Below are 12,394 nucleotides of genomic sequence, written 5' to 3' on the forward strand. Positions count from 1 at the left end.
GGGATATAGCAAGAAATAAAATAGGACTGCTCGTAAAAGTGAACAGCAATATTTGCTTTCTGTAAGCAGAATTGGAGTAGGAAACATAGCTTCAAGCGGGCAGCTACAATTCTGCTCTCACACATTCCAGAAAGCTATGCTGCGTTGCAAGGAGGGCGCGGCCCATTTCACTTAGCTTTAACACAAAATCAGAGGATCGGGGCCAAAGGGCATTGGTTCTAATGGAAAAAAGACTATGGGGGGCGGGGCAAAGACCACTTTCTTGTAGATGATTCACAGAAGGTGGCTTCTGCTATTAGTTCTCTGATTTTACCCTTGTGAAAGTCATTGGTTTCTATCAGGCAGGGAGAGAAAGCATAAGTATAATTGGGCCCCTTCAAGAAGCTGATCAAGCATCAACCCCTCCCACCCAAACAAAGGGATTTTGATGTTCAAGGGAGCTGCCTATGCATGGAACAAGATCCTCTTTCTGTTTCAGCACACGCTCACCCAGAAATCCTCACTATGAACCTATGCCCCACCCTCAAAGGAGTTTTGAAACTACAATGTATTCACTTCTAATGAAATCGGTAACAAGCTGTTTCTTACTTTCTCTTTCATTTTTTCGATTTTCTTTACAGAACTCCGTCTCGGGTGTCTTTCCTCTAGCCGAATGTGAAAAACAGGATCTCCTGACCTGCCAATTTGTTTTTCTTCTTGCTTTTCAGCCTCCTTCAGCTTGCATTCTGCACTGATGCTCTCTGTATGATACATATGGTATGTTTTCATGACCTATGACAGAAAAAGTTAAAGGTGAGATCAGAGAAAATGAAGAAAGCCAGACCATGTAGTGTTTTTGATTGCTGCTTGCATTTCTAGAGCTCAGGGAACATTACAGCAGTTAAAAAAAAAAACCAAAGTGTTAAATAAAACCTGTAAAGATGCAAAGGGTGATCCACACAATGTGTACCTGGAATTCAAAAAGCTTTTGACGAAGTCCTTTATCAAAGGCTCTTGAGCAAACTTCGCAGTCATGGGAAAAGAGGAGAAGTTCATGGTTATGGAGGGGCAGTAGCTCAGTGTGATAGATCACATGCTTGGCATACAGGAGGTCCCAGGTTTGATCCCCAACTTCTCCAGGCAGGGTGAGGAAAGAATCCTGCCTGAAACTCTCAAGAACCGCTGCCGGTCAATGTCAACTATAACTGGGCTTGATCGACCAACCAACGGCCTGACTCAGTATAAATTTATTTATTTATTGCATTTTTATACCGCCCAATAGTCGAGGCTCTTATAAAGCAGCTTCCCATGTTCTATGTTCCTAACTGCAAGAGCATCAACCAAATGAGCCTCAATGCATGATTTGGAAAAGTTGGCTGTTATATTTCACAATGAACACAGAACTACAAAACTTTGTTACATGTAGCATGCGTGTTAACATATTATTTTAAGGAGAGGCCGTGGCTCAGCGGTAGAGTATCTGCTTTGCACGCAGAAGGTCCCAGGCTTGATCCCTGCCATCTCTAAGTAGGGCAGAGAAAAACTCCTACCATTAACCCTGGGGAGCCACTGCCAGTCAGTGTCGATTATACTGGCTAGATGGACCAGTGGTCTGACCCGATAAAAGGCAGTTTCCTATGGTTCAGGAATTGGTTAAAGGTAGGAAGCAGAGGATAGGAAAAAATGAACAGTTCTCATAATGAGGGATGTGGGGATCCCCCAAATATCTGTACTTGGACCAGTGCTATTAAAAGTATGCAATTCACTACCACAAGATATAGTGATGGTCACCAATTTAGATGGCTTTAAAAAGGGGTTGGATAGAAATGTAAAGCCTTATTTTATTTTAACAGATACAAGTAAAGAGTGTAAAATATAACCTGGCATACGTATAGACATGTTTTATGAGAAGAATCAGATTTGTCATTTCCGGACCTCAGGTGGTTAATACAATTTTGATGGCTGGGTTCTGGGTTCTCTTTCTCACCCCAAAATCCACATGATTTTTTATTATTGGCTATGAACTAGGTTTTTCGCATTGGCTCCTGTTTGTTCAGTCTCAAATGTAATCATATTTAAAAGCAATGAAATTTACTTGAAAATATGACTTACTACTATGTTTAACTTTAGGTTATAGAGAGTGATTATTTTATTTCTGCAAGTTCAAACAAAGTCCAAATGATAGTGTTTCTTTTTTGTGTCAAACTAATGAGCAATAAGATAGTGAAAGAAAAGACCTGGAGAATACACATATCAGAATGCATGCTTGGATACAGTTATAAACAGAGTAGCCTTTAGAATCAATTGTATTCCACAAGTCTTTGGGTTTTTTAATATTCTAAGGAAGACATGGATTTTTGAGGTATTTTTCATTTCATTTGCATGTTTCACATAATATTGGGAGGGAGATTGTACTGAACATGCTGCAAAATCACTTTGTAGTCTATCTCAAAGGATGGAATTTTGAGCTTCAGAGAAACTCAAGACTTTCAAATGCTTAAAGCACCCTTAAGCGAAAGGAGTTATTTTTCAAAATCAAAAGGCTTTTCAAACTCCGAGATCTTCCCAACAGGAGGTGAGAACCACATCAGACTCCAGCAGGCTCTTCTCCATAGCTTCGGCTATGGGGCGGTATATAAATGTAATTTAAAAAAAAAATTCATAAACAAACGGCATTTTGATTTCAAGTGCTTGACTAAAACATCATGTCAGCAGTATGACAACATGATCTAATAATGAAGTGAGATCCTGGTATTGATATGCAGTAGTGAAATGGCTTCCTAAAAATGCTTTCCTTCCACCTTCATTCTTTTCTGATATAAATCAAAAACATTAACCAAACAATGATTTAACATCATTTATCAAAGAAACAATGTAAAAACCATACCAATAAATTGCCTGTTAGCATTTTGCATGTGAGCACTTGCTTGATTTATACATTCTAACTTGGACAACATATACAAGCTATTATGAGAAGTCATATTGCTGATTGAGCTCATATTCCACAGATGTACAAATAGCCTGAAGAAAGCCAATGTCATTCTCTCCTCTTGATTTTCCCTAAATGGGCTCCAAAATCTATTCTCTCTACCCATTCACAAAAAGATTAGATCAGGCCATGGTCAAGCATGCATTAGTTTCATCCAGACTAGACTACTGCAAAATACTCCATGTGGAACTGCCTTTGAAGAGAGTCTGGAAGCTTCCGCTGGTGCAGAATGCGGGTTCTGGAGCTTTGATTGGTAGTAAGTTTGGGATGATGTTAATCCATTGCTATACCAGCTACCCTGGTTGCCAGTCCATTTCCAAGTGCAATTCTAGGTGTTTGCTGTCATCTATAAATCCCTGAAGCTTTAAAGGTTTGAGACCATACGCCGTTATGAATGTATTCACTCTCTGAGGTCATCTAGCAAGGTCTTTCTGCGCATCCCCTTTGTCTTCTGGGGTACTGCTGATGGGGACATGTGCAAGAGCCTTTTTTGTCATGTTACACAATATGCTGGGTTGTTTCTCCCTCAACAACTCTTGGGCTGTTTCTCCCTCAACAACCCAAATTTCCAGGTTCGCACGAATGGTTGTTTGCTAAATTGGATACAAAGCAGAAGTGGCAAGTGGGTAGGAAGCAGCACGTTAACTCAGTTATTTGCATCTCTGATCAACCATGGATTAATTAATCCATTGTTGGTTAATATGTGCAAATGGGGTAAAAGTGTGGCTTCTTGGGAAAGTAGTCATGTTTTCAAGTGAAGTTTCAGCACACACAAGGCCAGTTGCTGAAATCCCATCTAACAGTGGTCAGTTCAGACTGTGAGGACAGACTAGGCCTCCCTTTGGATCCTGAAGTGACTACTGGAGAGAGGGGGAGATTTGGGCTCAGTGGTGACAGCACACCAAAGAGCACATTGTCTCTGAACTTCCTAAGCAATCACTGTTGGAAGAGATTTGCGGCTGCTTCTGTTGAGTTATGGCCTATAAGAAATTAGCATTCTCACTAACAGGAAGCTATGTACTGGAATAGAGAAGCATGTATACCTCAAAGGAGTCAAGTAGTTTCTTATGATAAAACCAAATGCAAATTTTAAAAAAACAATTAATAACTTGAAAAATGGGAAATACATGAAGCTTAAATAACACAGGGTTAAAAAGTAGTGAGCTCTTAACTACATAGCCCATGAAGAAGCAACAGCGTGGAGCAGAAAGCAATTAGTACTACTTTCAATTTAACACTGCACCGCAAATTAACAGCATTCAAATGAGGTGCACCAAAAAGTATATCTGAATAGGTACTTTTGAAACTCACATACACATGTACAAGATTGAAGGCTGGCTGGACTCTCTTCTTTGTCTTTAAGTTAACATTCACTGAAAATCACACAATATATGCCTGAGAGGATACTTTTTACAATTTGGTCCACAAAAATAATTCAACCAAGATTTTGAAACATATTTTTATCAGCATACTGGCCTTGCTTCACTCCATAGAAACAGTCCTCTGATAGTTTACTGTCTATCTGTTATATTATTTTATCTGCCTTCAAGTGAAGCAACTTTTTATGTCATAATGTTGTTTAATATTACAGACAGTTTAGACCAAAATAATCTACCATATTATGGCAGCATATAGATTAAACACCTTTCTTCTCAATCTACTGCAGTAGATTAAAGGCTTTAATCCTTTTCCTCACATAGTGACTCCAAGCTCTATGACATACTTGAATGCTAATCAGGATTTAGTGATTTTAAATTTAAAATTGGCCCTTTTGGGAACTGTTTGTTTCTTAATCAAACACAAGAAAGTGAGCAAAGAGGGCAACACAAAGCTATTCACTCTTCATCTAACTGAAGCAAATTCTGTGAGGACACTGTGCTGCAAATGTTTACTGAGTGTTTAAGTGTGTGTGTGTGTGTGAGTATGCATTGTTTGATGGCAATTTCTCCAATGAGCAAGTTAATGTTTGCTGAAATTTAGGATCTCACTTGCATAGCTTCTGGGCTCAAGATATATAGGCTCTGACCCTGTCACATTTCTAGATGAAGGGTGAATACAGACATACATGTTTCATAGGCATCCCAATTGTTGCTTTTCTGCTTCAAACTAAAAGTGCACAGTAACTCTGCTGCTGTACCTGCTAGTTGGGTGGTAGTACCCCTTTCATAGCCTGCCATGACTACACTTTGGTGGGGGTGAGATAAAGAAATAGATGGAAAGGTAACACTATTTAGAAAAGGAAGAGTTAAAGTGAGTGAGTTCATTCCTAGAGATAAGGAACAGCACATCAAGACAGGAAGTTGCTGAAATGACCTATACAGGCCATGACAAAGAATTCTGTCTGGCCCAAAGGCTATGAGACAGCTCCAGTAGGGCTTATCTACACTTGGGAAAAATTGTGTGGCTGTTCCACCGTTGTTTTTAAGTTAGATTTGTGAGATCTAAAAGAAACAGAAGGTAAACAGGGAAAATATGGGAGGATAACAAGAACGTGCAAGTGCCTCATTAAAAACTGAGTGAACAAAGCAAGGCTATCCTACAATAATAGATGAGGAAATGGCTTCTATGGTATTTAGGACTAGAGCTGTTCAGGGATTTAAAACTAAAGCCAGCACTTTGAACTGTGATTGGACCCACTGCAGAAATTGGGGCAGATGTGCATTCGGCTCTCCATCAGATTCTGTGCCACCTAATTCGTCACCAGATGAAGCCTCCCAACAGTTTTCATGTGCAGTCTTACACAGAAATATTAACACAGGGCAACTGCTTTCTTCTCCATATGGACAGTTAAAATGATACATTAAAGCAAACTTGGATATCATTCCATAGTTGCTTATTGCCAAGTACTCAATTTGAGTAAATGGGATAAGATTCCTTTGCTTCTACATCTGCTTCTTCATGCCATGGTGAACAGCAGCTCTAAGCATGCAAAGTCTTAAGTTATCATGACTATTCTGCGGTCCTCAACAATTTATTCCATTCTTCTCTACAAGCACACTCTTGCTATAATCGTTATTACTTGTCCACAAAGAATAATATCACCTGTAGAAATTCTGAGGTAACTTTACCTAAATGGAAAAAAAAACCCATGGCTGCTATATGACTTTCCAAAAGTGTCAATTCACAGGTGATTGAAGAAACACATCAAACAATTCCTATAAATATAAATGGATCTGTCAGGTGGAAGCCCAATCAAATTTAATCATACCTCTATGAATACCACTCCTTGAGTATTGTTATTATGTCAGCACCATACTCAGTTTCATTTGTAATATAGATACATGCAGGCTGGACACATTACAAATACCACATCTCTCATGCACATCAGTCCTACAGTTTTTTTGTAGTGGAAACACAGCATTTCAGCATGGAAATAATTAACACTTTTCTCTGTATTTTAACCATTTCTAATACCAGCTTTTAATTTTGATTTGTGTTTATTGCATATACACATACAATTCACAAACTACAGGCGTTTTCCTCAAGTATACATTATACAGCTAATTATTAATTTGCATGTTTTAGCAAAACCTTATTTTATTTTTTAAAAAAATCCAAAAAAGAGATACTCAAATATCTAAAAGACCTGTTAGAAAGATTGTGCACAATAAACTTTACTAAAGCCTAAAATAAGCTGTCTTCCATACAGTATTTTTATGCCTTGAAACAACAAAACTTTAGCTAGAATTTGTTTTAAAGTTTTCTCTTACAACTATTTAAAAAGGTGTAGTGTGGGGAAGCCTTGTTCAGAAGGATCTGATTCTGAGAGGAATATGTTTTAGGGCAACAAACACCGAGAAGGGCACAAGAGAAATGGCACCTCAGACGTCTTAAATAATAGCTTGCTGCTTTTTTTTTTTTTTGACATTCATTGAACTTGGGTGTTTCTCATAACTGTTCCGATAAAATGCTTTGTTTTCTACATATATTAAAGGCATGTCACCAGTGAAAGCAAATGAAGTAATGCACACCAAATTCAGAAGCCAAACATCTCAAAAAGGCTGTCCCAAAGACTAATGTTTGCAATGCAGGAAATTAAGGAGTTTGCTCACACACAAGAGAGACAGGGTCAAGAACAAAATACTGTAATATGCAAAATATTAATGTTTCTCTTCTTCCACTGATGTCAATGAAATGTTTTTCCTGACTTGGGTATTGTTTTAAAGGGGAAAAAGTGCTTAAGACCAAGCAATAGTAAAAAAAAAACCATGTTTTGGGATGCAGCTATCAGCACATAAAGGTGTACATTATAACAAACCACTTAAATGCATTACATATAATTAGGCAAGTCAGGAAGCATCCAAATTCTGTCTAAGCATGTGGTGGATGTTAAAAGAACATTGAATCTTGAAGGAGATTATAAACTTTTAGAAGAATGTCTATTATATATTTATTATATATTTTAATAAATATAATATATAATAAATAGTACATAATAATATTGAGGCTGAATCAATAGCCTTATTTGTCTAGATGCCACCAAATTAAAACACGCTATTGTTCTATGACATGTTGACTCAATTAAAAACATTTAAAATAATGTAAAAATGGATTTTCAATGAACAATTCTTTCAACCAAAGCCAAATCAATATGCTTACCGTATAAAGCTCATTAAGAACCCTCATTAAATCCTCATGAAGCTGGAATGCAATCTCTTTGCTCTGTAATTAAAGAGAAATTGTTAGGAAGACTCACTTAAAACTAGAACTGAGCCAAAATGGGGAAAATGAACTTTCCACGAAAGCTTTGGGAAGGTATAGAACATGCCCCATCTTTTGTGCCCCCTTGTGAAAGAGACCAAAATTGTTTATGGCACAGGTGTCAAGGAAGGCAACACACACCTGTGGGCAAGGCTACTGAGCCAGTGACCCCCGTTTTGATACTCTATGGCAATTAAATCCACCACAGAGCAGCAAAACAGGAAGTGTTGCAGATTGCTTAAACAATGGGGCTGTGTTTTCTCTTCCTGACACCCATTCAGAGTGAGGTTACTAAGACGTTGTTTATCCTTGATGACATCATGAGGTAGCTAAAAATGATGGGCTATGTGGTACTGTGATGTCATTGCATCACTGTGTAATATCCAACTAGCTGACACAAAGAGTCCAGACACACACTGAAGCAGAACCAGTAGCAGTGAACAGTTGCAAACAGCCACGAAAGAAGGTACAGCAAATAATTTTTTCAGGGAGAGCAGTTCCTTCCCACCTCAAAATCACAACTTTCCCCTTAAAAATGTTTGAGGACAAAAGTTTGGTGCAGTCTTACTGAAAATGAAAATTTGAAAGCTAGTGCAGTGGAGTTTATAAACATGGCATTTTGACAGAATTCTAGTTTACCAAATATTAATGCTTCAGTGATGCATTGGCAGAAACAGATAGAAAAAAAAAGTTCTAACATAGACTAAGCAACTGAATAGCATAATTAGAAAATAGGGGGTCAACCTTAAGGGATAATGTTCAAGATGTAATAAGCCTTTTAAAATTAAAAATGTCTTGGTTAAGGCATTTTATAGTTATTATTACTTAAGAAGTCTACAAAAATGTATGCCACAATAAATCTGTTACAGTGCAACCCTATGTATGTTAACTTGGACTTAAGTCCCAGGGCATTCAATAGAGTTTATTCCTAGTTAAGTGTGCACAGGCTGGGAGAAGTTCTACTGAACTCAACAGGGCTTACTTCTGAGTAGACATATATAGAAACACACTGCTGGTCTTTAAAGTGCCTCAAAACGCTTTTTTGTTTGTTGGTTGTAACAGACTATCATAGATAACTCTCTAGAATCAATCCAATATATCATTTCCCATGAAATAATAAATGACAAAAAGTTAAATACAGCAACACTGTGCTGCCCTCTCCCTCTCACTTGGAACCCATACATGCCTAGAAATATGCTAAAAGTAGATTTAAGGTACAATCCTATCCGTGTTTAGACAGAAAAAGGTCTTACAATTCCCAGCTTTCTCTAGCTGGGGGATGCTGGGAGTTGTAGGACCTTTTTTCTGACTAACACACACAGAATTGTGACTGTGGAGATTAGTTTACAAGGGCCATGAAAGCAATCATCCTGGTGCCATAACATAACTGAAGACAGATAGGGGGTTAGCTGAAACATAAAAGCAAAGAGTACAGGAAGTAATATCCAGCGACAGTCTCCCATCACACTGGGAGAGAAACTTAACAGAAGAAATCCACCTTTATTATGAAATTCTTTAAAGCCATTTTTTCTTGTTGCGATCACTGCCTCTTAAGAAGTCTCCTTCTAAGACAATCAACCTTGACATTGTGTGTTCACAGACAACTAAGCATCCCAGACTCAATCTGTTCTAATCTGTTGCTTACCAATTCACTCTGTTTGATTTCTCTCTCTCTCCACTGTGTACTTTTTTGGGGAGACCCCCTTCTTAATAAAACTAACATACACAGCTTACACCTATTATTTCATATAACTGATTCCCTTTCTCTGTCATTTATTCTTCTTAACTCTCTTTTCTTTACTTTTTCTTTATTTCAGTAGGCAGTGATGGATTAGAGAGGGATGGGCTGGGCCAGGGTAGGTAAGAGTAAACCATTAATGCAAACGGGTGAAATGAGAAATTTCCAGAGCCTCCAGAAATTGCACACTTCCCCCTTTTGCGCCAATGGTGGCCACCATTAACGTAGAAGGGTAATATACACAATGTGGGCAGCCAGGGTGAGTGGCTGCCGAATGCTCATAGGACCCTCATGAGTGCTTGGGTGTGGGTCCACTGCCCTCACGGACCCAGTTGGACGCTCACAACAACCCTACGTGCTTTACATGCAGAAGGTCCCATGTTTAATCCTCAGCATCTCCAGGTAGCACAGAGAAAACGCCTGACTGAAACCCTGGAAAGCCACTGCTTGTCATAGTATACCTTCTGGTAATCATGCACAGTTTAGCTATGTGTGATAAGTTTCATTATAGTGGTGCAATTGTGCACAGCTGCAATTCAGATTGGGACCACAGTTATCTGGGAGGTTAAAAACAACAACAACAACAACAACTCCCCTATCCTTTTCACCCTGAAATTCTACCCTTATGCAGGGTTGTTAAAAAATAAAATAAAATAAGAACACCCAAGAGGGTGGTGGGCATAGAATGTTGGGCAAAAAACTGGATGGGGAAATGTTTAAGCCCCTCTTCCTGGATTGCTGTAGTCCTGATCTGAATCGGGGACATGTACACTTATCCTAGCATAAGGAGACCTATTACACATAGCTAAACTATGTGTGATTAATGTAATATTTTTTGTCCTCAACGTCGACAATACTGGGCTAGATGGACCAATGGTCTGACTCAATATAAGACAGCTTTCTATGATCCTAGGATGGAAATGATCCGTGTGGTTCATCCCTTTTGGTGGGACTGCAGCTCAGCAGGTCCCAGGTTTGATCTCCAGGTAGAGCTAGGAAAGAATCCTGCCAGAAACCCTGGAGAGCCATTGCCAGTCAATGTTGAAAATATTGGGCTAGATGGACCTATGGTCTGACTCAGTATAAGGTAGCTTCCTATGTTCACTAAAGGTTTGCAAATCAAAAATTAAAACATATGCTGTTAGTGATGGCGATGATGCGTGTATCAATTACAGTAATTGCATTTGTGCTGAAAAAGTAGGATCTGTAATGATACAATAATTTATTGGTGTGGCATACAGGTATTGGCTGCAGCTCCTTGCCGCATGTAGCCCTGTGGGGAAATGGTTTCTTTCCTTTCATAAATATGTGACACGGCCCGATATATTTATGCACTCGATGTGCTTTAGTGAAACTTAAAGATAGATAATGCCTACTTGTACTCACACAGTTTCATTGCTGAATACATTCAAATGCTTAATAGAGATTAGTTTATTAAAACCTAATTAGAATTCATTAATCATCTTGTAAAATATAGAGAGACTTGTACCAACTAAACCAATTATATCCTTCCAAATTAATTTCCTAAGAGTTTAAACTATTTCATTAAATAGTTTTCAAAGTTTTAAAAATAGTAATAATAAAAATACACACAACCTCAGAAAACAATAACTGGCTTGTTTTATTGATGATTTTGAGTGCTTTGTGTAAAAGCTGTGCTATGCTAAATCACCTCAGATGCTTCCACTTCCTAAAAGGAATATTTGTGGTGGCTGTTAACTGCAAGCATAGGTGTATACAAGGAGCACACTGTTGTTAAACCTATTTTATGAGCGCCACTTCGTAAAACCATGAAGTTTAGCCACTTATGTAAATGGTTTTCTGTTAAGTTGAGGCATGAAGCCAAAACTGATTGATTTTCACTTCATCTTTATTCAAACTGTACGGAACTTTCATTGTCCATATACATTTCAATATCTGGATTAATTGCAATGATATTTAGAAGAAGCACGATTTTACTCAAAGTTATCAACTCTGTACACAATGAATCAATGTTACTACTTTTCACTTTCGCTTAGATTTTAAGTCAATAGGTACAATTCACACCTTGCTTCCTGTGCTGCCCTGCTTATCCTACTTCACAAATCCATCTGTCCCTCTGCCTTCCTCCTACAGACAGTACCATACAATTCTCCTCCCCTTGCTAAGACCTTTTTGAGGTTTCTCCCTCAAAATGTCTTCGCCCCTGAGAACAGCAACACTGACTCTTTGCTTTCTGAAACATACCCTTCAGTAGAATGTTTCTGAACATTCTGACATCACACAGTTTAGCCAGCACCAAAGACTTTGTTGACCAACTGTTTTAGCAGTAGAAAAAAGTGGAGAAAACAAATAAAAACAAAGATAAAGTCAGATGAGATCAGTATATTTGAAGAGACTGAAACATTCCCTCTAAAGACCTCTTCTAAATTTTAACAACTGTCTCTCATTTCATAAGGCCAGCATGGCTACAACATCTAATTCATCTCACCATTATAATCTAAAAATAGCTGTTTCTCACTTATATAATGATATATGATAATATGCCTAAATGCTAACCATCTTTCACACAAGCTGTGTGAACCCTATATTTAATTTACATGTAGAAACATAGATGAGTAGTTGAAGCATCTTTTAAAAACAGTTGTAGATTTTCAGAAAAAATAGTCTGGCACAAAAACATTACTTGAAATGCTTGGGTGGGGCAGGAATGCTCTAAGTGAACTGCTACAATAAGTAGAATAATACAGTATTTCTTCAATTCTAAGATGCCATCGATTGTAAGACAAACACTAATTTCAGTACCACCAACAGAAAAAAGCTTTGATTCTAATAAATAATAAATGCACTCGCAATTCTAAGACGCACCCCGTTTTTAGAGATGTTTATATGGGTGGAAAAGTGTGTCTTAGAATCAAAGAAATACGGTACTAGAATCAAGAGTTGGAAAGGACATTGGAGATCTATTTGTCCCTGAAGACAGTGACATGCTGAAATGCGCTGGGCAC

General features: G+C 38.1%; 1 protein-coding gene across 1 annotated transcript in view; it reads right to left on the reverse strand.

The window, feature by feature from the left end:
* Window positions 1-12,394, reverse strand: part of SRGAP1 (SLIT-ROBO Rho GTPase activating protein 1) — a 117,987-nt gene that overhangs the window by 37,696 nt on the left and 67,897 nt on the right. The window contains exons 4-5 of the mRNA XM_063133941.1: window positions 7,568-7,630; window positions 589-771 (exon numbers count right to left, since the gene is read on the reverse strand). Coding sequence (XP_062990011.1) covers window positions 589-771; window positions 7,568-7,630 — 246 coding nt within the window. The remainder of the gene's footprint in view (window positions 1-588; window positions 772-7,567; window positions 7,631-12,394) is intronic.

Source organism: Elgaria multicarinata, chromosome 9 (assembly GCF_023053635.1).
Source record: "Elgaria multicarinata webbii isolate HBS135686 ecotype San Diego chromosome 9, rElgMul1.1.pri, whole genome shotgun sequence".
Taxonomy (NCBI): domain Eukaryota; kingdom Metazoa; phylum Chordata; class Lepidosauria; order Squamata; family Anguidae; genus Elgaria; species Elgaria multicarinata.